The sequence below is a fragment of the Anomalospiza imberbis genome, chromosome Z (assembly GCF_031753505.1).
Source record: "Anomalospiza imberbis isolate Cuckoo-Finch-1a 21T00152 chromosome Z, ASM3175350v1, whole genome shotgun sequence".
NCBI lineage: Eukaryota > Metazoa > Chordata > Aves > Passeriformes > Viduidae > Anomalospiza > Anomalospiza imberbis.
Window position 1 is genome coordinate 59,947,190 of NC_089721.1, and position 26,457 is coordinate 59,973,646.

The 26,457-nt window shown below is 40.0% G+C and overlaps 1 protein-coding gene across 1 annotated transcript in view; it reads left to right on the forward strand.

The window, feature by feature from the left end:
- The window catches only part of CPLX1 (complexin 1), a 101,232-nt gene that overhangs the window by 45,383 nt on the left and 29,392 nt on the right, over positions 1–26,457 (forward strand). Inside the window, exon 3 of the mRNA XM_068176050.1 lies at positions 15,364–15,539. Coding sequence (XP_068032151.1) covers positions 15,364–15,539 — 176 coding nt within the window. The remainder of the gene's footprint in view (positions 1–15,363; positions 15,540–26,457) is intronic.

The following is a 26,457-nucleotide window of genomic DNA, read 5'->3' on the forward strand; positions in this document are numbered from 1 at the left end:
CTATTATTGTCACCATACATCTAGGGCAGATACAGGAGAAGCTCTGCAGCCACCAGAAATACTGTCCTGAGGTTTGACGACAGTTTTCTCTCCTCCTATAACTGCTAATACTGCAGTGCTCAGAATCACAGCCAGGGGAGGTCAGTGTAACCAATGCACCTGTGTGTGGATTGTTCCTGAGTCTAGAGGACAGGTGACAGAAACATCAAACAGGACCAAACTCAGAGCTGCAGAATTTTCTGTTCAAGGTAAGGTATTGCCAAAGCCTCATGTTATCTTCCAGTTAGTCCATTCTTAAGTCTGAATAATGCTATTTCTGGTTCCATTTTGGCAGTAATGACATATTATGTCGTATTTACATTCAATATAGTCCACAAAGGATATACTGTGAAAAAAATGGAAAAAGATAATTTGAAAGTCATCTTTCTTCTAGGTTAGAGACCCTGCTGTGATGCCTCCATAACATGATTAAGCTACTCGACATACCACTGAATACTGAACATTTGTAAAACAATAGGTTTGGTAGTAATTCAGATGTGAATCTATGAATACAAAGAACCAATGTGCTTTAATAGAGTATCTATTTGCCACAAGAAAAAAAAAACTGCAGCTTTTTAGCAGGGTATGGGAAGCAGTCATTTTATACACCAAATGAATATGGTAGTCCTTTCTTCATGGCTCTGAGGGATTCTGCTACGAGAGAGCAGGATATAATCCCTATTGATTGTGTTGGATTTGATGTTTGGGTATTTAGAACTATATATGATACTTCCTGCCCTACCTATACCACAGTGTAGTATCATGTCTTTGGGCTGTCCCCTCAGAGGCTCTTTCAAACTCTGACTTTTCTGTTGCTTAGATAAGGCAACAGGTGTGGCTGTGGCTTGTAAAGAGACCCTTGTGGAGGGCTCCTTTTTGCACTCCTGCTGTACCTTCCATTTGGGAAAGAAGAGGGACAGAGTGTGTCTGGAGAGCAGGCTTAGTAGACTTAAAACAATAGACAACATTTCCCAAAGGAAAAAGAAGTTCTTGCTTGAGCTACAGCTGTCCGAGCAGCCCTGACCATCATCTCCACTATCTTTGGAGCAGGGGAGAAGGTGATATTCATACAAGTAATGAATGCAGGGTGAATGCAGCTGTGTTGCTTTACATAGTAATCTTTCTCCATGTAAATCTAGATGAATTCAAGGAGTCACAGCAGTAGTCTTACACAACTCTTCCCTTGTCCTTTTCACTAGATAGGCATACATAAAAATATTTTTTTGCATTAGTACTGTATTGTTACCTTTTCATTTATGTAATATTCTCTGAGTTGAGGTTAATGTAGAGTTGTGAACTCTTGAAATCTTGTTTTTGTCATCTTTTATCCCTAAATGAGGATGCGAAATCTCAAATTAGGCAACAGTTTAAAGTTTTTCGTAGAAAAGTTTTCAAAAACCATTTTCTTGTGGTTCAAAAGTGTTTCTTGCCCTTCAGTTTTCTTTTGACTCTCCTGAAGTAAAAAGTACAGAAATTACATCAATTATTTTTCTTGCTCAATTATCTCCTGATCTCTTGAGCTTTTCTGACTAATTCTATAGACTGAGGTAACTACATACTATGCTGAAAAATGTGTGGATCAATAGCAGGCATGGCCTATATATTAAAAAGAGTGAAACAAAGAGCTACTGATTGAAGACTGAAAATAGAACAAGCAATCTTCTTCAATCAAGGCTACAAGGTGACTTACAAGAGGTCTTTGCTCCCTGAGTGTTCATCAGCACTATGGGACTTTTGCCTCCTGAAGCAAATTGCTATAAAATTCTGCAAGAAAATGTACCTAACTTCCTTTACTGAGATCTGCATATTCAAAATGGGCTGTGCAATTCCCACTGCGATGGGGACTGAACAGAACACCAGGATATGAAAGAGGCACCAAGAGCAAAGCTGAAGTATAGGCTTCAGTAATGTTAGATAGCTGGAGTGGCCTTAGACTTGTCAACAAATGATAAAGCCTACCTGAGGAAGTGTCTCACAAATCTGTTTCTGCCCATGTAAAAAGAAAGAGCAGCCTTTGTTTTGAGGGTGGGACCCATAGGGGTCTTCAGGACCTTAGAAGCACAAATGGAGTGAAAGAGAAGGCTTACCTACAAAATAGGAACACGTGCAACAGAAATGATACATGCATCAGTTTGGGAATAGATGTTTCTTTCTCTTCCCAGATATTTTAAGGAAATGGACTTTCTTAGTCTGAGAGATGGTTTTTCTGGATGTCACATTAGATTTACTGCTCACAGTCTCTGAGGCCGTTTTTTTGTTGAGGTGTTCAAAGGCCAGAGTTGCAAACTGTGTAATGAGATCCCTGAAAAACATTTGCAGGCAGTGAAAAAAGTGTGAAGTCACCTTCATAGAGGGGAAGATAATGATGTGGAGTTCAGAGTTGTGTTAATCAGCACTAAAGGCTAATCCAGAGCGTGGTGTGCATGAAAAGAGACAATAGCCACAGGGTAAATACGGGAGCTGTTTTTCCTGAGTCCAGAGACGTAGGGATTTATGTTCTGACATTCTTTAGCTACATGCTTGTGATGGCAACTTCATATTTATAGAAGTTTATGCAGAGCAAAGGTTTCATACTGAATCTGCATCTTGCCAGGACAAAGATTTTCAGGTTTGCAGGTGAGAAACAACCACCACATAATAACCAAACAATGACAGCTTTGAAAATAACCTCACACATCTTACATAATTGTCATACTTGAAGCATGAACAACAGTTCAGCAGACCGTTCCTATAAATTATTTCTCTTGTTTTATTTTTATCCTCTATTTTAAAAGAATATGTTTTCAACTTTGCATCTGTAATCTGTTAGAATATGAAACAATGTAATACATTAATGACTGCCTTGCCTTTGACTTTTCTTATTACTTTGTTTCAAATAAACCCCTAAATCTTAGATTGAAAGTGACTTCAGTTATTTTCTTCTCATGTCAGTTTTGGCATCTCAGATCTCTTGAAAGCTTTGAATTTACAAGGGACTAAATACTCTAGCAGTGCTTCTTCTCCTATTTTTGGGTACTTTTATTCATTCTTGAAGATTTCTAAAAGTACTCCACTACATGGTGTTGAAAAAGAATCCTCAGTGATGTCATGTGATTTCCAGTCTCTTAATAAGTGATTTGAGAAGTCAGATCTCTGAAGTAATTTTTTTTTTTTTAATTAAGGGAAATTAATGACTTTTGGATAGTTTTTATTCCTAAAGTCCTGGAGGCACACTTAGACATTTAGTCTCTAATTTTTTCTTCTGGATAGACTGGTCTGTTCCATCAGTTCTGCATCCATGATGGAACTCCCACATAAAACTGAAATAATCCGAGCTGCAGAGAGAGGAGAGAGAGCTACTTTGGCTAGCAGATACAATGCTTGTGTGTGTGTGTGTGTATGTTATATTTCTGTCTGTGGGTGTATGAAGAAATCACTAAGAGCAACCCAAATTTAAAGAGTTCTTCCTGGTCACAGTGTGTCTGCAATCACTGGTGTTGCTTCACTGTGGAAGTTCCATGGCTCCTTATGAAAACCCTGTCTCCTCCATTCACAGCCTGCCTACTGGCCTTCAGGCTTGAGAAAACATGACAGATGACTGACGGAAACTATGTTAACATTTTTTCAAAGAAAACTTGATTCTATTCAGTAAGATGGGACTTACAAACTCCTGACTTGAGTAAAGGCGCATTCCAAAGAATGTTTTTCGCTGGTATAGTATCATCCCACTGAAATCACTGTAGCTACCAAGAAGCACCACAGCACCAGTGCATTGCTATGCTGCTGTTAACAAGAATCCACATTTCTTGAAGTATATTAAGAAAGTAAGTGAAGGTGACGTAATTATTTCTAAGTAATTATTTCCTGTCTTTCCTGTTATGTAAGTATTTTTACCAGCTAAGATCATTAGAGCTGTTTAAACTTCTCTTGCTGCTATGTAGAAATTCCCAATGACATCTCATCATAAGAACTCAACTGCATGGGAAAAGGTCATAAAGATTCCTGAAGATTTGACTGAATCTCTTTAGAACTTTCCTGTGTGAGGACATTGTGTTTCAGTGATGGTTTAGCTTATGGCTCATCCCAGTGTCCTTATGCAATGTCATTTCTTCCTGCCAATGCATTAGTCTACTTCAAGGAGATGAGCCGTCTTGGAAAATCTTTGTGGGGCCAGGGGAACAGTTTGCAATGTACCACCCAAGTCCCTGAGGAAGCAACTGAGGCAGCCATAATATCTTGCTAACATGTCTGGTCGTCTTGTTTATTTTGTTTGTTTGTTTGATTTTGTAATTTTTTTTTAAATTTAAAAAATGTTTTCTTGCTCTTAGTACTACTTAAAAAATTCATCTGGCTTCAGAGCTAACATATTATTTTAAGGCATCTGGTAAGAAATCACAAAATAGTTTGTTGGAAAGGACCTTTAAAAGGTCATCTAATCTACATCCCCCTCCACCCCTCCCCAGGCATAACATAAAGGAGCAGCATTTGCCCCTCCATGGCAGCAGAGATAGATGACTTGCTTCCCAGCAGAAAGGTGTCATGCTCTTCTGACTTCCTTGGTCTCACAGCTTCTTCAGATAGGTTTGGGCTGGCTGCCAATTCAGAAACATTCCATGTATATGTACTAAACGTGTCACCAAATGTACTGTTTTATGGTGTTGCTTCAATCTCTGTTAGCCTTTCTTTAAAGCAACAGGAAGATTCCAGTCAGCAGGATTATTTTACAGACTGATGTTTCTGGGCTTTCTGAATAGACTCGTCATCCTTGTCAGTCAGAAGACCGTCATTTTCCAAGGCAACAGAGAAGGTCTGGAATCTGTCACCAGGATGAATTTAGCAAATCTGTTAGAGCAGCAGAGATTAACACAGTTAGCTTTTATTTTTTTATTGTTATTATTCAACTGTTCTTTCTGTGCCAAAGTGAATAATGTCTCTGAAGCAGGAAAACAGGATTGAAACAATCATAAATCACAGGCAAATAAATATTGTGGCAAGCAGATCTGCTTTCAAGTACTTTTTTTTCCCCACTGGAACTACAAGCTGCATGTGACTAATGCCAGAATGCTGAATGCAGGTGGGCTTCTTTGAACAAGATGCCTACATTCATTTCTCCATCAGTAGATATCAGCTGAGCAAGCCCAGAGGAGAATTGTCCTCCTAAGATAGGTGCTTCCACTTGGCCTGAAGAATCTCATCCCATGACTAGCTGGAGTAGACCTCCATGAACTAGAAGGGGTACCTATTCAAAGATTATTTACAGCTACATTCTAGCTGGGTCATAGTGGTCAGGAGGACAAGACAAGCATTTGCCAGGGATTATTGATCAAAACTCGAACAGAAGCCACTGAATTTATGCTATACAGGGAGCTCTTCCTGCTTTATGGTTGTGGGGTTGCATGGAGTGTTCCCCTGAAAAAAGGGACTGCACCCTTCCAGGTGTAGATCTGGCTCAAAATTGCCTGCATTGAGAGGCTTTACAATGCAAATGATGAAGATCAACAAATTCCTGAGGAGAAATGGGAGTACCTCCCAAAGGTGCATGCAGCAGCTCTGGAGCAGAGGCAGTAACAGAAACTTACATTATCTTAATTGTTGTAAATCTTCTTAACCTTAAAATGTCTGTTAATCCCTTACCAAGTAATAAAAGGCCTCACCTTGTCTTTTAGGGAAAAGATTTGTGTCATAGTTCAGAAGAACAGTGTGTGGGTTGCTATTTTCATGTAGCGCATCTGGAAATGTATTTATACAATGTACCTGAAAGCAAGGCAGAGTGTGTTTTAGCTAGGGTTGCACACACTTTGCAGCATAAGTAGAAGACTGTGGCCTTGCAGGTATCTTGGAGTAGTAATGATCCTTCCAAAAGCAGAGTCAGATTTGTACTCTTCAGCTGGCAGCTCAGTCTGGTAACCCAGAATCACTCCCCATTATGTCTGCATCATTTTCATTTCTCTTCCTGTGCAATGTGCCTATAGCCAGTGGGGGCACAGTGGTTGAATATTGTCTTAGTGCTAGGTGCGAAGAATGGTGATTGCTTTTGTTTCCATCTTTTTGCTTTTTCCTCTTGCCACCTTGTAGCAGGATTTAACTGGTAGGAAGTAGGTAAAAGGAGTCTCAGGAACCTGCCTGCTGTGTGTGTTGGCCTCAGGAACAAAAATACCTCCTCTCCTCTTTGCACAGCTGCAGTCTTGAAGACTCACAACCTAATGCTCTTCTGCAGTGAACACAGGCATCAGTGTGGAATGGGTAAGGGAGAGTGCTCTGTCACAGTGCCTGTTTATTAAAATATCTATGTGAAGTATGTGTGAGCAAAAGCCTAAGTTCTATCTGCGGAGGGATCTGAGCCAGCAACATGATGAGCTGCGTTTATCTGATGGTGTGCCCCCAGCCCAAGGCACATTTTTGGGTCAGGCTGACCCAGAAACATTGGCACTTCTAACACTGACTTTTGCATGTGCACGTATTTCCTAGTATGATAAATATGTAGTTTTGGGTGTGCTACTTTAACACATATCCACACTGAAGTAAAACCTTGTATAACAAAACTGGAATATAAATTATATTTTAAAATTCTATTCTTTGATCCAACTGTTTGTTTTCATCTTTCAACAGGACTTGCTTACGTGAGCTCACAAGATTTCCAGGCAATGTTTCCAATCAATGCAATTATTACTTTTATGAGTGACTGAAGCAATAGCTTATCCTAATGGCCCATGTGTCTTCAAAGGCAGTGGCAGAAGTGCTTCACCATGATTTCAGTTGCAGAATGATGCAGTCAGATGAAAATTAAACCCGTGCAGAATGTGAAATGGGTTTATGTATGGAACTGAACCTAAGTTTATTTGTTCTGCAAAGCCTTACCCTACCCAAGCCAGAGGTATCTGATAACCTTCCTGCAGCTTCTGTCTTTGCACATTTGTGTTGTACGTTTCTGTCAATCATCTCATAAGGTTCCTCCATTTTGTAGTTCTCAGCATGAAATGTTGTCATCTTCCGATATTTATTGTTATTTGGTGTACACTTGTGTATCAGAAAATAATTGTTCATGCTGCTTGTAGGCTTCATGAAAGGTTACAGAGCAGAATGAGAATGAAAGACTCCATCAGAGAATATTAGTAAAATATAGTTGAGCTAGGGAGTGTGTGTTTTTTGTTGGTGTTTTTTTTTTTGTTGTTGTTTTTTGTCTTTTTTTACAGCAGAGAAGTTTCACAAGCTAATGAATGAACTGAAGTGAATATTTTACTCCTCAGAGATATTAACTATACTGAATCAAAAGTGCATGGCACAGTACCATATAAGAAGAACACTAACTCTGATGCATACAAATCAGATACAACTGACAGGCCATCAAGAGTGTTTAACATCTTTCAGAAACTGATTATAAAATGTAGCACCTGCTTCAGCCTGGGAAAACACCTATAGGATCATTTTCAATAACAGATATGTATTAGCCCAGTGGTTCTTTCTCATTTGTCATGAAATGGAAATTGTGGTTGGCAACTAAAAACCTCAATAGCAAATGACAAGCAAAGTGCTAGGTCCTGCTGTTCAGTCACAACAACCCCATGCAGTGCTACAGGCTGGGGCAGAGTGTCTGGAAAGCTGCCCAGCAGAGAAGGACTTGGGGCTGCTGATTGATAGCAGCTGAACATGAGCCAGTGCCCAGGTGGCCAAGAAAGCCAGTGGCACCCAGCCCGTATTGACAATAGTGTGGCCAGCAGGACCAGGGCAGGGATTGTCCCCATGTACTCAGCACTGGTGAGGCCACACCTTGAGTTCTGTGTCCAGTTCTGGGACCCTCACTATAGGAAGGACACTGAGGTGCTGGAGCACGTCCAGAGAATGGCAAGGGAGCTGGTGAAGGGTCTGGAGCACAAGTCCTACGAGAAGCAGCTGAGGAAACCAGGAGTGTTTAGCCTGGAGAAAAGAAGCCTCAGAGATGACTTTATCACTCTACACCTGCCTGAAAGGAGGTTTTAGCCACCTGGGTGTTGGTCTTTCCTCCCAGGTAGCAAGGGACAGGACAAGAGGAAATGGCCTCAAGTTGTTCCAGTGGAGGTTTAGGTTGGATATGTGGAAAAATTTTGCTAGCAGAAGGGTTCTCAAACATTGGAACAGACTGTAACAATGAAGTGGTAGAGTCATCATCTCTGGAGGCATTTAAAATACATGTAGACATGACACTTCGGGATGTGATGGGTGGTGGACTTCACAGTGTTAGGTTAGAAGTTGGAGTTGATGATCTTAAAGGTCTTTTCCAACCTACATGATCCTATGATTGCATGAAAAAAGAGAGAGCTCCAAAGGTCCAGGATATTGGACTGCAGGTCTAATATGAGATGAAATTATTGTCACCTGAAAATGTCTCCACATAAATTTCATGGGGAACTTTATTGTTTTAATTAAAGTTGTATTAAAAGGACATGACACCAGTGCAAAGAAATAAATAATATACTAAGTGAAGAATTCACTTACAAATATGAATTGCTAATTGTAAGCTAGAAGAAGACAATAGAAAAGGGATTTATCCACTCATCGCACAAATGTGCAGGTACCAGGAGATTGATGTTGGTTTGTGTGGAAGTACTGTACTGTCCTATGTAGCTAGAGAGGAGCTGTCACTGTGCAGAGATGGAGATTACAGAGATAAAAACATGGAGACTAAGATTTTACCTAAAAAATTATTTTAATGAGGCTGACAGGGTCTTGATGTAAAAATGTACTTTCTATTATCCTCCAAAGAAGACTATTCAGCAGGTTGTAAAGTGGCTATCTACCTCATTCACTTTTTGGCTTCAATACCCATCTGCAGAGTGAAGTATAGGTCTTGCACATATTACAACCTATTACTGCCTCAAATAATGTGGAAAAAAAATTCTAGAAAATACAAAGTGCCTCCATTTGGCTCTGTACCAAGCTGGCAAAAGGCCCTTCAACATCAGCCTTTAAAGTCTACCTCGGTGTCTGGAAGGGAAATGACACATTACCATAGTGGTAATGTTTCAAAATAGTTGGTGTTCTAAATACCTCCAAATATCCTTAATTATCTCATGTACCTTTAGAGAGAATTTTCTCAATTTACCAGTTTGTTTCCCTGCAAGAAAAACAGTTTTGTTTGGCAATATATTTGTCTGGCTTGGATACAGAGGGAGAGAGAATGATTTAAGTAAAATACCAGAGACAGAGAAAGTTGAGTCCAGGGAAGGGGAGTGGCTGAAGTAAAGGTCCCCAGTAGCAGACCATTTTCAGTACTGTTGATTTATAAACAAAGTGAACTGAAGCTCTGAGTGCTTCTTTTTTACTCCTTTGTCTTACCCATTTGTGTTGTGCCACTACATAACTTGCGCAGGACACATGGTCCATGGCTCATCACTTGACATGTCTGAATGAACCTCTTGGAATCCTTCCAGAGTCTTTCCCATGGTATCACAGAAAAGCTAATGCTGAAGAAGATAGGCTTCTCACTGACCTAGAAATTCATCCTATGTCAGTTGTGTTAAGATTTGTAATGAATGAATCAGGAAAAGTAAGCAGAGAGAGATATCTCTGTCTACTTGGAACTTTGAATTTCATTGAGAATTTCTTATTTTAATAAAATCTTAATGGTCCTTATCAGAGATCTCCACAATACCAAAAAAACAGAAAACAGCATTCTCCAAGTTACTATGGTTTCTCAAATGAGCTCCTCAACTCAGCTTGGCATCAGTTCTTTGTTTATGAAAGGAATCATTAATCCATTTCATTCGGTGTATTAGTTTTAGTTAATTGATAAATTGTGATGGTTTCTTTAGAGCTATTCAGTATTAATATTCAAACATAGTTTTTTTGTTCATGGAAGTACCTCTTTTGAATGTTTCACAATACCTTCCTGAAGGACTGTTTTACTTTTATTGAAACTGTAGCAGGAGGAAGTCAGATATTTTGGGGTTTTTTTCCAGCTATAAGCTTTATATCATAGCCTTGATGATCTTCACTGATGTCAATAAAATGTACTTAGTTCTGATTCTGAAGTGATTCTGCAAAAATTAGTGACCCATTCCTGCTCCAGAACAGTACTCTATGATTAGCTCCTTATGTTTGGATGCTGTGATAAATACATGCTGTGATTTAGAGACTCTGAGGAATCTGTTGTCCTGTCTATTCAATCTAAATATGGATCAGCCACAAATAGTACTGTACTTAAAAAAAAAACCCAAACAAAAACAAGCAAAAAAAAAAAAAAACCAAAAAAAACCAAAAAACAAAAAAAAAAAAAACCCTGTAAAATTCCCTCAGCGCATGCCTATTTCAGGTAAATCTCTTGCTGTTTCTTGTGAAACCTGTGTTTGAGAGGGAGAACTTTGGCACCATTCTCTGATCTAAGCATACATACATGCCCACATTTTGAAAGACAGGTTTGAATATTAGTTGTCTACAATATGAAATGAGATTTTTGCAAAGGAAAAGCTTTTGATTTCACGTAATTATCTTACCTGAAACAATGCTGCGTACAAATTTCCATCATTCTTTAATTAATTAAGGAGGCCTAAGATGCTCCTATTTCTCTGGAAGCCGTCTTTAGTAATCCTAATCCTGTAGCTTTCCCAGCACACAACTTTGCCTGCCATATTTTGGACATTTATTTTTTTTATCAAGTAGCAAATTCAACAGCACTCTTACAAGCTGATTTGCGAGTTTATGTTTTCTTCATGAAAGCTGGATTGATGTCAGTCAGCTATTGAGGGGGTAGCTCATGGTTGATGGTGCTTCTGTAAAAGAGGTCTGGCAGTTAAGAATTTACTTTTCTTCAGATACAGGATATGTTTGGGCATGTACTCTTCACCATTTTCCTTGCAAAATTAACTTCAGTCACTTTCAGATGTAATTCAAAACACTTACTTGTGAGGTCTCACAGGGTCACACAATATCTGAGGTTGTTTCTCATCTACAAGGGTTGTCTAGTCCAACCTTATTCTCAGACAGGGTTACCTACAGCAGGTTGCTCAAGGCTGTGGCTTATGAATTTTTAAGTATCTCCACAGATGGGGACTCCACAGTGACTTTCTGCAACTCGATTTATTTTTTTCTAGTATTTAAATTGTATTCCCTGTACTTGAGTTTGTACACATTATCTCTTCTCTTGTCATTTTATCTTGAAGCCCAGAACTGGGCACATCACTGCAAATTTCGTCACAAGAGGGCTGAGTAGATGGGAAGGATCCTTCAACCTCTGGACAACAGTGCTCCTAATGAAGCCCACTGTTAGCCTTCTCTGCTGCAAGGACACGTTGTGAGCCTGTGCTCAGTTTGTTGTCCACCATAACTCCAAAGCCTTCACTGTAGGACTGCTTTTCAGACAGATGACTTGCTTTTCTGCTGTTTTGCTGGGGAATGTCTCCCACATACATCTGAACAACCGTATTACTCCTTTTCAGATGCATAATGACAATTTAACCCAGCAAAACTCACAGGAATGCATATGTCATGTTTTAACCCCAACCAGCAACCAAGCACCATGCAACTGCTCACTCAGCCCACCGTCAGCTAGAAAACTTGTGGGTTTGAGATAAAGGCAGTTTAACAGGAAAGGCAAAAGCCATGCATACAAGCCGTGCAAAACAAGGAATTAATTCACTGGTTCCCATGAACAGGCAGGTGTTTTGCATCTCCAGGACAGCAGGACCCCCTCACGCCTCACAGTGACTTGGGAAGACAAATGACATCACTCAAATGTTCCCCATTCCTCTTGTGCCCACCTTTAAATACAGTTCTGGAATATCTCTTTGGTCACTTTGGGTCACCTGTCCTGGCCTTGTCCCCTCCCATTTTTTCATTTGCTACCCAATTCTTCCTCACCAGTGTGGCAATACAAAAAGGAGGAAAGGCCTTGTCTCTGTGTAAGCCCTGCTAGGCAGTAACAAAAATGTATCAAAAACGTATTCAGCACAAATCCAAAATGCAACCCATAAGTAGTTCTCTGTGAAAAAAATTAACTCTACCCTGGCCAAAACCAGCCCTGATTGTTTAGCTATTTAGCCTATATGGACTAAGGGAATTATTATTACTTTGAAATAATTGCCATGCCACTTGTTTTCACACTACTTCTGGGATTTTTTTCCATATAGAAGTTTTTTATTCTTTGAGGGCAGGGCTGTTTGTAACCAGAAAGGTGACAGTCAGCAAATGTTTTCCTGGAGCTCTAGCTGTTTTTGTTACCTTTCTGTAGCCATCTCTAAAGATGGTAGAAATAATGTTGATTGAAACTCCTTACTGATTAATGAATAGTGTGGCAGTCTCTGACTTCTCTTCATGTCAAAGTGTATGTCATGATAGGGGTGTGAAAGACAAAAAGATGAAATAAAGACAAAAACTCCCAGGTTTATCATATGAACAGATTCAGTAAGTATGTCTATCCTCTGTTTCCTTGGAAGCCTCAAAAGTGGGCTTAAGGACAGAACAACTGCTCTTTCCTTTTGCTTATGCCTATAACTGATGCACCTCAGTTGCACATAGATGAATTCTCTGTAAACTTTGCTGCTGTACTGCTAAAACCAGAAGCTGTTATCTAGGGAATGTTAACAACAAAGTCTACAGTTTAGGATGAAGAACAAAGGAGATGGAAAAAAAGCTTTTCTAAAAGTAACACAAGAGTCCTTAGTTAAAATGTAGTGTAAAATTTTGGTTCTCACAATACATTTCCTTCCAATTAGTTAACAGTGCTACCACAGTGTAGCATTTTGAACACTTAGAATGTGACTTTGAAATCAGAGGTGCATTAAAAGAATCTATGAGGATCCTGATTTTTGTTCTTCTAAGTGTCCTGTATGCTGAATGGCTGCAGAACAAAATGCCTTATGCATTTAAAAGCTTGGTCTTGTCTAAGAAATAAAAGAAAGTAATGCTATTTCACTTCTTATGTGATGAGCTGAGCTGACATTATAGCTTCATGATTGCCTAGAAGTAGTGCTTAGTGTTGAAAAAAAAATCTCTGTTGCTTAATTCTGTTTCCTAAGTAACTAGAGTATTTATACTGTCTGGATAGCTCTAACTGGAGAGAAGCTAAAAAGGGATAAACTTGATTGATTATTGAACCCAAAGTAGTTTGATAATCAGTGAAGAAATCTTTTGGGGGGGACTCAGAAGTTAAAGGTGTTAGTGAGATTTGTGATCACTGATGTTGGCACAAAAAGGCTGCTTAGAAAGGTTCCTGCAGTACCTGGAGGTGACACAACTAGGCTGTATTTCATTTTTGCTTGCTATGAAGTTTTAGCTTACTTGCAATTTCAGTTAGCCTTCCTTGCACTACAGGAAATTAATTGCCAGATGGTCTGGGTAAATTTTCCGTCAATATGCAAGAGTTTCTGTAGTACTCTGATCCTGCAATGAAGGATGCAAAATGGTGGTAGAGGAAGGTTGACAGTAGACAGGGACCATTCCAGGTAGGGTTTGTCTGGGATCCCTAGATGTCTTTTTGTTTTAAGCCTCAGATTTCCTAACAATGGAAGTGTCAAGAGGTTTGTGGTTAGGCAGCTGGATACGGACACTCATGTTTACTGTTGTTATTTCCCACCTGGCAAAAAGAAAATACCCTGTGTATTACAACTAGATCTTGTAAGATTTAAAATTACCAGTTTCCCCATGCTTCTCTGTGGCAGATCTAAAGGGGACATTTCTCTGTCATATTTTGGGGGATTGGAGGGTTGTTTTTGATTCAGGGTTGCTTTCAGCTTTGTGTTCTGGAAAAACATTTAACCTGGAAAAGAAATGTGGAGAAAAAAGGGATCTGCTTAGCTCTTCACAAATTCCTTGGTGGTTATTAGAAGCAATAGTTGATCTGGTAAGTGCCATCACTATGGCAATTCAGGAGGAATCATTCTGACAAGTTGCAAATGTTTCTTCCCTTAAGGATCAAGGTTTCACAATCACCATTCCAAGAACTGGAATCACATTCACTATCCCAAGATGTGGAAAGCAAGAGCAATCACAGTCGTTCAGCAGAACTGACACACTGGAGAGTAATTTAGAAGGGTAATTTATAAAGGGTTGTGAGAACCTCTTTCCTTCCTTTGATGAAACCAACAAAAAATTACTTGGCAGTTCTTTGATAGTGTCTCCTTCCAGCCTAAGCCTTTGTAAAGGCCAGAAATCTTTTCTTTGTGGAAATCAAGGGATGTTGAATATGTGTACTTGTGACTATGTGTAAGAACAAGGCTGTCTCAGATTGAGTCAGTTAAATCTCAGCCAGCAACAAGCCAATATGGAGGTGTCCTGACTCAGCATCTAAGGACCTACAGTGTTTCTCCAGGATGAAGGAACCTCTTTTACTAAAAGATCCAGTGTTTTCCTGCTGCAGGCAAGGTCCAACACTGCTTCCAAAGGTTATGTGTCTTCTCTTCATCCATGTAACCAGGCTTGATCCTGCTGCTGCCCTCCAGTGCCCTGATGATGCTGTATCACAGTACATGCTCTTCCCCTTTCCTCAGCCACTGTTTTTCTTCCTGGCTGGATGATTTACAATCATTTGCTAATAAAAATGTCTCTGAAATACAGGAAAAATGGATTTATGCAGCATTTTGAGGATAAAAGGGCATGCAGGGTGCTTCCTCCTCATTTACATGGTTCTGCAAGGCCTTTGCACAACAACAAAAAACTGCCTCAGGAGCGCACAGGGAATGAAAACTTGGGAACAGTGTGTTTTCAGCAGTGGAATGAGACAAAGCCGTGATCTCACCTAGGTACTAAGCATTAGAGGTGGTGGTGTCCAAGAACTGGTAAGAGACATGCAGAGATGCTGCTTCTTTCTGATCCATGGTAGGAGCCTAGAATTCACCAACTCCAACTATTTGCTAATGCCATGTGGTCCTGCTTGTCATGGGATGTGTAATTTCTGACAACAATTAAGAGTGTGATTACTCATCCCTGCAATCAAGATATCAAATTCCTTTCCCAGTCCTGGTGTAATTTTGTTCTGGATTTATTACCTGCCTATTAATTAAAGACCCTTCAAAATCAATCTTCAGTCACTTGGCTGAGCTGATAAAGTGAAAACATAGTGTGGATGGCAGCTTGTCCTTTCCAGGGCTGCAAACAAACTATGCTGCCTGCCATCATGTAAGTCTACAAATTTGGTCTCTTCCTTTTGCTGCTGTGCTTCTCCTGCCAGTGCCAGGTAACTTACCTGATCAGCTTAAGTGCTTTGCCCACCTCCTGCCTGGGGAGAGAGTGTGCTGCCTTCCCAGTGAAAGGAGAAACCTTTCCAGATGCAGAGGGAATGACAGATGGCCCTGAGCATGGGGAAGGAGAGAGCTGTCATCCTGGGGGGTCTCGCCACATTTTTACAGGGCTAATTTTATCTTCTGCTTTCTCTAGGGGCTACCAAAGACATGGGAAAGATGCTGGGTGGGGATGAGGAGAAAGACCCAGATGCTGCTAAGAAAGAAGAGGAACGACAGGAAGCCCTTCGGCAACAAGAGGAAGAGAGGAAAGCCAAATATGCCAAGATGGAGGCTGAAAGAGAAGTAATGAGACAAGGTATTCGAGACAAGGTAGGTAACTGGCTTTCAACACACATTGGTCAACTTGTAATGCCCAGTGAAGAGCGCCCGTTTTCAGCTGATCTGTGGCTAGTTCCCTAGGCACCTGGATAGAACCAGATAACTACTCTGTCACACAGAACTTTCTAATTATGTGCACCCTTCCTTGAGCCTGGTTCCTGTTTAAACACAACTCCCACAGAGAAAAGCCCTGCAAAGTTGAAATAGAGAGTGAAGGTGAGGGCAGAAATCCATCTGGTTTTCTCATCATCTGTTGTGCACAAAATGTTCAGTATAACACACACATTGTTAAATATTAGAGGCTTCCTTGTCCCTTTGAGGTTGCTTTCCAAGTAATTTGGAAAAAATTCCTTGTATTTGTGGTTTGTGAGAAGAGTCATAATTCAGTGAGTTTTTGAGAGTGAGTGTCTGTTGCAGTTATTGTCTGTATTGATTCCAAAGCTTTATTGTGTTGATCAGTGATATGGGACAAATCTATTCTAATGCTAATATTTAGGCTTCTACCACTCACATGGGATTCATCTGAAAGAAACTTTTTATATATTGACTATTTGATATTGATGTGTAGAGGGAGAAGACAGTTTTCGTGCCTTGCCCTCCAGGCCAGATCAAAAACTGTCTCCTTGGAATAACTTATGTTTGTAAGAAGATGTCCTGGTGTTCCGATATCTTGGAAAGAAATGTGGGCAGTGGTTGGACAAGGGGTTTCTAATGATGAAGGCCTATCAGGTGACCTATATCACATGCCAAAGAAAATACCTGTAGATAAAACAAGAAAGTCTTGCTCAGTATAAGAGGTGTTCCCCTGAGCAGTTCCTACCTCTGTGCTCTAAGAACATGTCTTAGAACAGACATAAACAAAACTATATCTGCATTGGGCCAAACTTCTGACCAAACTTCTGACCATCTGGCCAAACTTCTTGTGATCCATGATGGAAGCATGAATGAGGGTAAATTTCCCTGATGGCCCAGCGCAGCTCACAAAGAGTTACTGAGAATTACTGAGAGTTACTGTTTTGCAAATAAAGAAATTTGAGATGATGCTGCTAAGAAAGGAAGAGACTTAGAGGGAATTGTCTACCTTTGACAGTGCCAGAGAAAGGTATCCATATGATCAAAGAGGCTACTGGTTGACAGAAATGTGGAACCTCTACCTGGTCAAAAGTTGTTGTTTTATAATAATAGAATCATAGAATTGTCAAATGGTTTGGGTTGGAAGGACCTTAAAAATCATGTAGTTCCAGCCCCTCTACCATGGGTAGGGACATTTTTCACTAGATCAGGCTGCTCAGAACCCCATCCAACCTGGACTTTAACACTTCCAGGGATGGGGCATCCACAGCTTCTCTGGGCAACCTGTGCCAGGGCTTCACCACATCTGAGGAAAGGGTTTCTTCTTAATATCTAATCTAAACCCATCCTCTTCAAGTTTAAAAACATTTCCCTTGTCCTGTCACTACATGCCTGTATAAAAAGTTTCTCTCCCTCCTTTTTATAAGCCCCCTCAAGTTGTGGAAGTTTGCAATGAAGTCTCCTCTGGAGACTTCTCTGAAAAATGCCAGGAAGAATGTATTTAATGAATATATATCTAGGGAATCTAGTATATTAATATAAGCATATCAATGTGTGCCTAATATGTTAAATGTGTGTTTACAGTAGAACTGTTTCTAAGCAATGAAAAAGGTCATGAGAGAAAAAAAAAAGAGCAGTAAATTTTTCAGTTGCAGGCAAATGAGCTAATGCCCAGATTTCACTGGTGACTCTCTTCTGGACCACTTAATTGTTCCCAGATGTAGATAGGGGCTGCCTTTTTCTTGCTGTTGGGAGAACTGCTGTAAAAGCATTAAAAAAGTCTGAGATGACTTCTGCTATAATTTCAAGGTGATCTTATTCATGAGTAGGATGCATACAGCCTGAGGTACAGCCAAAGGGGATTTCCCTTATGATACTGGCAGCTATCTGGACTTTGCTGAGCTGGCCGAGCACTGAGTGGCAAAATCTCTTAGAAATGCACTGAATCCTTGAAAATTTGTCAAGGAGTTGGTTCTACAGAAACAGAGAACAAGAATACTTGGAGAAACATTATTTGACTTCAGTCAAGGCTTCGGACTAGTGTGGTGGAGTACCTTTGAGATTAGCATCAGGAAGTCCTGCTTTGGGCAGGGCATCTGGATTGTGATCTCATTTTCCTGTGGTTTTGTTTTTCCTGGGAGTAATCCCAGGTAGCATGCATTTGAAAGATGAAGGTATTTTCTGCAGAATCAGAAAATATGGATAAACCTGCATCTCTTCCTCTTCCTCTTCCTCTTCCCTTCTCACCTTGTCCTGACAAAGAGATGGATTTGGTGATATACAAGACTATCTTCTAGTAGTGATGATTGGTGGTTGGAAATATGAAGTTTAAAAAATTAAAAAAGAGCTGGATTGTTTCCTTCATTACTTGATTATTTAGAAGCTACCTTAATATCTTCTCTAACTCCAATAAAAGCAAAAATGCAGAAAAGAAGAAAACTGAAACACGTGTTCTGTCTGGTATGTATACAAGCACAAGTTACTGTTAGCAGGTATGAATAAAATTGAAGACATTTTAAGTTAGAAGGCTCCATTATGATATTTGCTCATTTCTCATGTGAGAGAGTGAAAAATGAGCAATTAGTTCGAGTGACTGAATAGGAACAGATTATTTATGCAGATTAAATTTTGAAAGTCTGTGTCATAGGTTATGAACCCACAGTCACAATTATTCCATAGTACAGCTGCAGGATATTAGGGAAGCAATCCAGGGAATCACAGCTTCACCAGTGAGCTCATAGGGCTCTAGGTGAGGCTGACAGAAAGGATGGACTCATCATGTTTGTTGTTTTTAACTTTTTTCCTTGACTTTTCAACAAGGGTTATGAATGCACTCTCTTGTTTAGGGCTTCAGGAAATGTGGGAGCTATGGCAGGGCTTAAAAGGAATGATGACAGATACATTCTAGCCTGTGTTAACTTTTAAATCCAATCTGTTAAATTGAGACATGTATGCCCTCAACCCAGCATGGCAGCTGGGTGTAGAAATTACTTAGGGAGAGGTAGTATGAATTACACAGAAATGAGTTGTTTGGGTTTCCACACACCCCACCCCCCCACCCCATATTAAAAATACGCTGCATTTTCATTTGGAAACAAATTTTTAGGAATAACATTTGAACATGACGTTTTGAAATAAATGGACCATCAGTTGTCTTAGCTACTACCCAATATCAAAGTCCAGCATCTGGTAGTGAAAATGGATTGAAAGAGTATAAAGAGCATAACTGGGGTATACTCCAGCTTCCTCCTACTTCATTCAGGAGGTGTGCTGGTTTTGGTCTTGACACTAATGCCTCACAGATCTTCTGGGCCCTGTCCCAGCTGGCCCTGTGGAGAGTTACCACACCTGACCAACACAGGCATGACTTCTGAGAGACCTCCAGTCCCCCTTTGTCTGGCAGGTGAGGCTATGGATAGCTCATATCCCTGTTACCTTGCTAATAGCAAGTACTATCAGCTTGCCATGCTGCAGCAGCTTTCTTGTTTCCAGTGCTCTTGGGTGGAATACTGCCTTCTATAAATGAGTAGTTTGTGCATGTGCACACTTCAGCAGTGAAAGTGAATTACTTTCTTTGTGTAATAATTAATTATTTGCATAATTAATTATTTCTACCACTGTGGTAGAGCCCAGTCCTGAGGAGCCTCTAGTCCATGCTTGGTAGTTAACACTCTGCCTGTCTTAGTGAGACAAGGTCCACAGTTTGGCTTCCTGAAAATCTTACACATGTGTTAGGCAGTCAGCATTGCTGAATCCCTGTTGAAAGGTAGCAGAAGCTCAGAGATATCTTTACAATAGTGGGTTTAAACCAAAAAGGATGGAAGCATGGTCAAATGGCTTGACTGCAAGACAGAATTTAGGTTTAGCTCTATACTTGAGTTGGAGCATGAGCTGCTTCAGTAGTTTTTTATACACTCAGTTCTCTGAGTGAATGGGGGAAGAGTTTCTGGCCCAGCTTGTCTTTAACCAGCCTTACATGCTGGTCATGTGCTATATAGCACATGGATTATGTGCTATAAAGCAGAAAATCAGTTACATTAATAAGGATTCCTGTGCTTACACTATTAAGAATTCATGTCCTACAGAGCACATAGTTTTATGTCCAATAAGGCAGAAGTTTAATTATATTAATAAGGATTTCTGCCCTTCCAATGGAGCATGAAATCTGCAGGAAAGGTATGGAAAAGCATCAAATGGAAAATTCTAATGTGGAAGAACTAAAGTTGTTTCTACAATTGTAATTGTTCTTGTTGGATGCTGTGTAAGGGTGTGACACTGTTCATGATCGTTTGTTTATACTTTTAGGAACCTTAACTCTCCCACTGCATAAGACAAAGTTAATTGTTTTCTTAATAAACAGATGTTCAGTATTTCATCTTTCATGTGTCTTACAATGTATATTTTCAAGTGCATTTACTGTGCAATATCAAAATTCTGATGGCAATATAATGACTTTCCTCATCTGGGGGTTTAATTCTCTATTGCTATTATTTTTATGCTTTCACTGAACATAGGTCAGTTCATCCTAAGCAGAGTTTCTTCTGGTATTTATCAGGGTGGGGGACAGAATTTTGTTTAGATTTTTCTGTTTGTGAGGTATGAATGCAGAAGGGTTGTTATGTGATTAAAGCTTTGGTAGCAGAAGAATGTTAGCAACATTAGTGGGCCTCAATGGCACAGCAAGAAATGCTCAGAACTGCTTGTGCCTTTGCAGGCAATAGAGGAATGGCAAAATCTGGGTTTGAAATTTGTTCGTGCAGGCAGCATATCACATGGCAGGAGAATGTGCAGTCCTTGCTCTGTTTGAGTCCCTTCTGTCTCTGGGTGTGTGCCACTAATTCTTCCATATTTCTTATTGGGCCATTTAATGCTTTTAGTGGTCACACAGTAAGATTCTCTGTAATATTTGGAATTGTCCAAGGAATCATTGAAGGGTTTGAGTTAGAAGGCACCTTAAAGACCATCAAGTTCCAGCCCTTCCCTCTTGTGGTCAGGGGCACCTGCCACTAGACCAGGCTGCTCAAAGCCCCATCTAACCTGACACTGAACACTGCCAGGGATGGGGCATCCACAGCTTCTCTGGACAACCTGTGTCAGTGCCTCACCACCCTCACAGTACAGAGTTTCTACCTGTTCTGTAATATAAACCTGCCCTCTTTCCATTCAAAGCCATTCCCCCTTGTCCTATAATTCCAAGGCCTTGTGTATATCCCTTTCCATCTTGTAGCCCCTTTCAGCACTGGAAGGATGCTCTAAGTGTCCCTGAAGCCTTCTTTTTTCCAGGCTGAAGAAACCCCAGCCATCCCAGCCTGTCTTCACTGGAGAGGTTCTTTAGGCCTTGTTTCTCTTCTTTTTGACTCTCCTCTGGACTCTCTTGAGCAGGTCCACGTCCTTTTCATATTGGAGGCCCCAGAGCTGGACACAGCACTCTATGTCCCAGGAAAACCATGAAAATTATTCAATTCCTTGTGGATATTTAACTAATGTAATTTCCTCGTCTGTCATGTCTCAAGGCAGATGACACTGGATTTTACTTTTTTTTAGGAATATAGGAACATTTTTTCTCTTTTCTTGTTTGTTTTTAAATCTGATTGCTGAACCTACTTTTAGCACTAAATCACTCAGACAAAAAGGCAATCAGGATTTATAGCTGCAGTCCTAGATTTTTATGTCAGATAATCAAGATGCAACATCATATAATTATTTAATTTTAGTATTTCATTAGCATATTTCTTTCTGTAACTGGTGCATAGCTCCTAAAATCCCGTTTTAGAGGAGGAAAAATAGCAGAATGTGAATTGGGTTTGTTCTTCAGCAATGTCAGAGCTTTGAAACTAAACTCCCAGCTCAGGAGTGCAAACTTAAATTTGATAAAACTTTGTTGATATAAAATAGCTTCACACTATTAGCTAAACTCTTAGACCTTATGCAGTGTTTCATTCTTGTATAATTTCAGATGCAGATATTGCCAAGGGATTTAAAAATCCCTATACAAAGGATTGAGATTTCACTGCCTGAAAATGTAGTTTTGATAGTGCAGTTTTGTCTTGTGAGCAAGAAATATAATAGTATATCTGTCATTGGAGACTATTAGCAACTGAAAAAAGTATAGAAGTTGTGTTAGTTGCATGCCAAAAAGTGAAAGATCTCAAAGAAAATATTTTGCTCAGCAATTAATCACATTCTGTAATTCCAAAGATAAAAATCATACTATGAACATGAAGATTCTGTCTGATCTCTTCCCTTTTAAATAATTGATATTGAACCAATGATGTAAATTTTAATCCAGCCCTTGTGATCTGATGAGTCTACTATTCAGTACTGGGGCCTTAAAATAGGTTTTCAGACATCTATATGTATTGTGCAGATGCAGAGGCACCATTAACCAGACTCTTCTGCTTCTACGGTGGATTTTTATAATTCAGGATAAAAAACAAAGTAAAAATTATCCTGCTTAGTTTAATTCAGTCCATATTCTCTTTGTGGTATAGGCAGATGTGTTTACAACTGGGTTACAGGTCCTCTGGCTAAGAAAAAGCAAAAGACTTGGCTATGACAGTCCTGGTGTGATACTTTGGAAGACAGGGATTATACTGTGCCTTCCATTAAGTGAAATGGCTGAGTGGGATGATTTGGAACAGTCGTAGCAGCACTAACGGTGAAAACTGATAACAGTTGCATTCTTTGCAGCACTAAGTCACAGACTGTCCTGGAAGGAGAACATTGCAAGGACAACATCCTTTGGTGTTCTGCCCACATTTGATATGCTGGTTATTGAGGACAGGCTGTAGGAAGTCCAAGCAGATTTGGAAGAAATAAACACATTTGCATTGTGATTCAAAAGCATTATAACCCTGCAGATCATTTTCATATTGGTGTTCAGAGGTTTCCAGAGGGGATACATTGATTTTACTTGGACTAGGCTTCTGACCTTCTGCCAGAGCTTTTACTCCCAACCAGTTGTATGCAAGGATGTCCTGACTGGCCTGTGTTGCCCCTGAGTCAGATTCTGGAGTTTCTTTTATCAGTTTTTACATAGATTTGAGTACCAGCAAGTTTTACCATCAAACTTGTTTCCAAAAGGCAGCCCTTAGCAATTTTACTAAATCATCCACTTCTTTAGCACTTTCTACCTTTGGATATACCAGACAAAATTTAATTTTCTGGTTTGTATCTCCAAAAGGATCCACTTGTCTGTAAGGCAGTGACTGGTTTTTGTGAAAGGGTGAACCAACTGGCCTACTCCTGTAAGAGGAAATACAATCACAAATTGGAAAAATTGATAAGGTTATCTGGGTATGCCCAAGTTTATCAGTCTCACAAATTGAGAGAAAAGTGGTGCCTTCCCAGATACACTCTTCAGCACAGAACAGGGATTGATGTTCCTGCCAAGGACCTCCAAGTCCATTATTAGACAAAACTATCTTCAGGGGCATTTTAGAGAATCTGTTTTTACCTGAACTGAGAAGTTTCATCTTTATATTTCCTTAGAATCCCAAGATATGCACCATGTCTCAGTCTTAGTGAATTTGACCAGGTAGATCTGTAGAATTCCATAGGTGGTCTCAAGGAAAATGTGTGTTCCAGGCCTTATCTCTTGGCATTAAACTAACAGAACTTCCCTTATGGGAAAACCTGCCTGCATTCCTTCCTGTGCTGTAGCTGTAGGCCATTAAAAAAAAAAAAAAATTCGTAGTGGGAAGGCATCTTTAGCAAACCATTGGAGCTTGGAAGAAAATTGGCATCATTTTCATCTGCTTCCATAATAGTTGAAAGTTCAAATATTCAGCAGAACCCAGCAGGTGCTGACTACCCCCCTAGTACATTGGGGGCTCATTAGTCTGCTTCTTTGTTCAGCTCTGCCTTTCTCTATCTTGATTTCTGTGTTTTGCGCTAGTCCAAATCTGCACCAGTAGATGTCACTTTGGATACTTGCTAATGAAGTCCCACTGGGTGATGCTTCTGAAGTTACTGAAATGTCTCTTGAAATGCAGCCTATTTTACTGTTACTCACTGACTAGGGTGTCCTCTACAGTGATTCAGCTGAAATCCTCACTTAAACAACTTTTGTCTTGTTGGGTGACAGAACCTGTGCACATTGCTGACATGGTACTGAGAAATTGAATCACTCACGACTTGGGTGCTGAATAACCCCAGACATGGGATATACAGTTAGAAGTGCTGATTCAGCTAGGAAGGGTATCTTAATGGTGTCTCAAACCTTCCTGGGTGTGACTCGCTGAAACTCCAAGCATTTGGCTCATGTACTTGGAAAGACATAAAATATATACCTCAACAAATGGTCATCTGCAAGTTCTTTTCCAGTACCAGTGCAACTCTGCATTCACCTCTGAAATCCCATTTAGCTCACTTTCTGGCTTTTTGATGCATCTTTGTGATTGTGAATGTGACTGAATCTTACTCACATCAGCCAGTAAGACCCAGCAACACAGAGGAAGGGATTTTTCCCAAGAGATCTCCAAAATCTAATTTTTAAATGATGATTATTTAGTTTAATTCTTTCTATTCTATATATGTAAATTATATAGATTATATAATGTATAATCTAATACAGACTGTATTAAATAGTATTTATTAATTTAATTAATAATGTGATTAATATTAATTTTTTGTGTGTGTGATTTACAGATGGAGAAATCGGGCAGTCTGCCCAAAATCATGCAGTGGTTGAATAGGAAATCCCATTTCTGTGTTGAAGACCTAGGGATATAGTCTAACCCATGGGTAAATAGGGTTTCTTCTCCTCCTGAAAAAATGGACACCTCCACAGGGAGCAGAAGAATTTAAAAATGAAGGCCATCCCAGAGTCTGTATGACACATGTTCCCATTGCCACTGGTCTCTAGAATTGGTTGCCATGCTCACTCCTGTCCACTTGGAATTCCTTTAGTCGGTAGAGCTAAGGCTACAGGGAATATTTTCTTGGTTAAAACCCAACAAGAGAAAACATAAAAAAGCAGAGGAGCTTATTTCCTGCTCTGCTGCTTTGGGGAATAAAATGCTGTTTTCCTTGGTGGAAAAAATCTGACTAAGTGGTTGGAAGAGCTCTGATTTTTTCAAACACAGCTACTTTAAATCTTTCATTCTTCTTAACTTTAATAGTAGACAGCTCTGTTCTTTGAATCCTTCTGGATCATACTACTTGTGTCAGCCTCAAAATGCAGACAATTACAAGAGAGTAATTTGATCAGTACCATTGCCTCTATTAAGTACAATTGCACCAATTTTTTTTCATCTAACTTTTCTTTTCCTAGCTTACAATTCAGACGCAAGGGGAAGGGCTTATACATTTGTTGATTCTTTTTTATGACAAGCTAATTCAAGGACTGTCAAGGTCACCAAACAAGATTAAAAGGTCTGTTACATTTTTGCTGCAGCCAGAGAGCTCCCATTAGTGCTTCAAGTCAGGCAATAGCCACATTATGTCTCTTCTTATGGCAGTTTGTTATCTGAGTCCTGAATGATCAGATAACTCACCAGGAATTAATGAGACCAGTGGAGTTATGCCTGCTTGAGAATGCAGCCTGGCACCTTCATGGCTCAGCTAATGGATGCACCATTCTTTTCTGATGAAAGTCATCAGAGCCAGGTTGAGCTTTTGAAATGCTGGTGCTTCCTTAGAGCAATATGTGACTTTGTCCTGGCATCAGCATGAAATTCTGCATCTGTTCTGGCAGTGGTCTCAGTTACATCAGCTTGGGATTTAAGACTGTCAGAGGGGATTAGTCAGCCCATGCCTGAAAGAAGAAGGGCTAATCCAAGGTAAGATCTGAGTTCATGCATGGGACAGGGTGATAAAGTTTTAACCATGCTTTCCTTGTCACAGCTGTGTATCCTTGCCTGCTTTGTGTCTTCATTCCCTGTAGACTCTTGTCTGTGTTTAAGCTGGGAAAGAAAAGGACAGTTTGCATGCCCTGTTCATAGTGATTGGCAATTCATATGGCCTTCCTGAGGGTCTCAAGAGTTCTCTCCTCACTGGCCAGTTTTAAGGCAGTCATGAATAGGGCCCAATTAATCTTACCAGACTCCAGTGCAAAGTGCCCTGTCTGGGGCTCCAGGCCAGGATAATCCTTTTGCTGATGCAGAAGGAAGGCTGTGTGAGAGTTTGGAGAAGACAGATTGGCTGCTGCTGGGAGAGGAGCAGGGAATTTTTGGGAAAAATTTGCTTTTTCATCATTTTTGTTGTCTGTGGTTTACTAGGGTTCTCTCATTTCCTTTTCAGTACAACCATGATTCTTCTCTCTATGTCTGCTTCTGTTGCGAAGCACAGACTCAGGTTATTAATTTGAAGGCTTCATGGAATAATTTATTTCCTTGATTAGGATGGAGGGAGGAAGAATGCAGCCTTTCAACTCCAGGCCACCACATCCAATTTTCCCATCATTTCCTGAAACAGCTGATGTGGCCTTCACAAGGGTATCAGCCTAAACCAAGTAGTGTGGAGCATATACGGTGCTTTTGTGCTGTGGGTCCCAAGCCAGACGTCCCAGCAGCTCCTTAGGAATTTAGGGTCATAACAGGGCTGAGCTTACTTTTGAAACTGACACCATATAGTTTTGTATGAACTCACTATTAATTTTACACGTGCTGGATTATTTCTGTCATGCTTAGTTATAGGGATGTAAATTCTGTCTTCATGTTTAACAGTCTGAATGTATTTTAGAGGAAGGATTCTTCAGCCAGAGATAAAAATAGTCCAAGGCCTGATGTGTGAAAAGCAGCTGGTAAATTGCCCCTTGGATAATACAGAAAGCACAGTGGGGTTTCTAGGTGTTTTTTAATTAGGACTTGCATGCCTGATTGAAAGTTTATTCCAG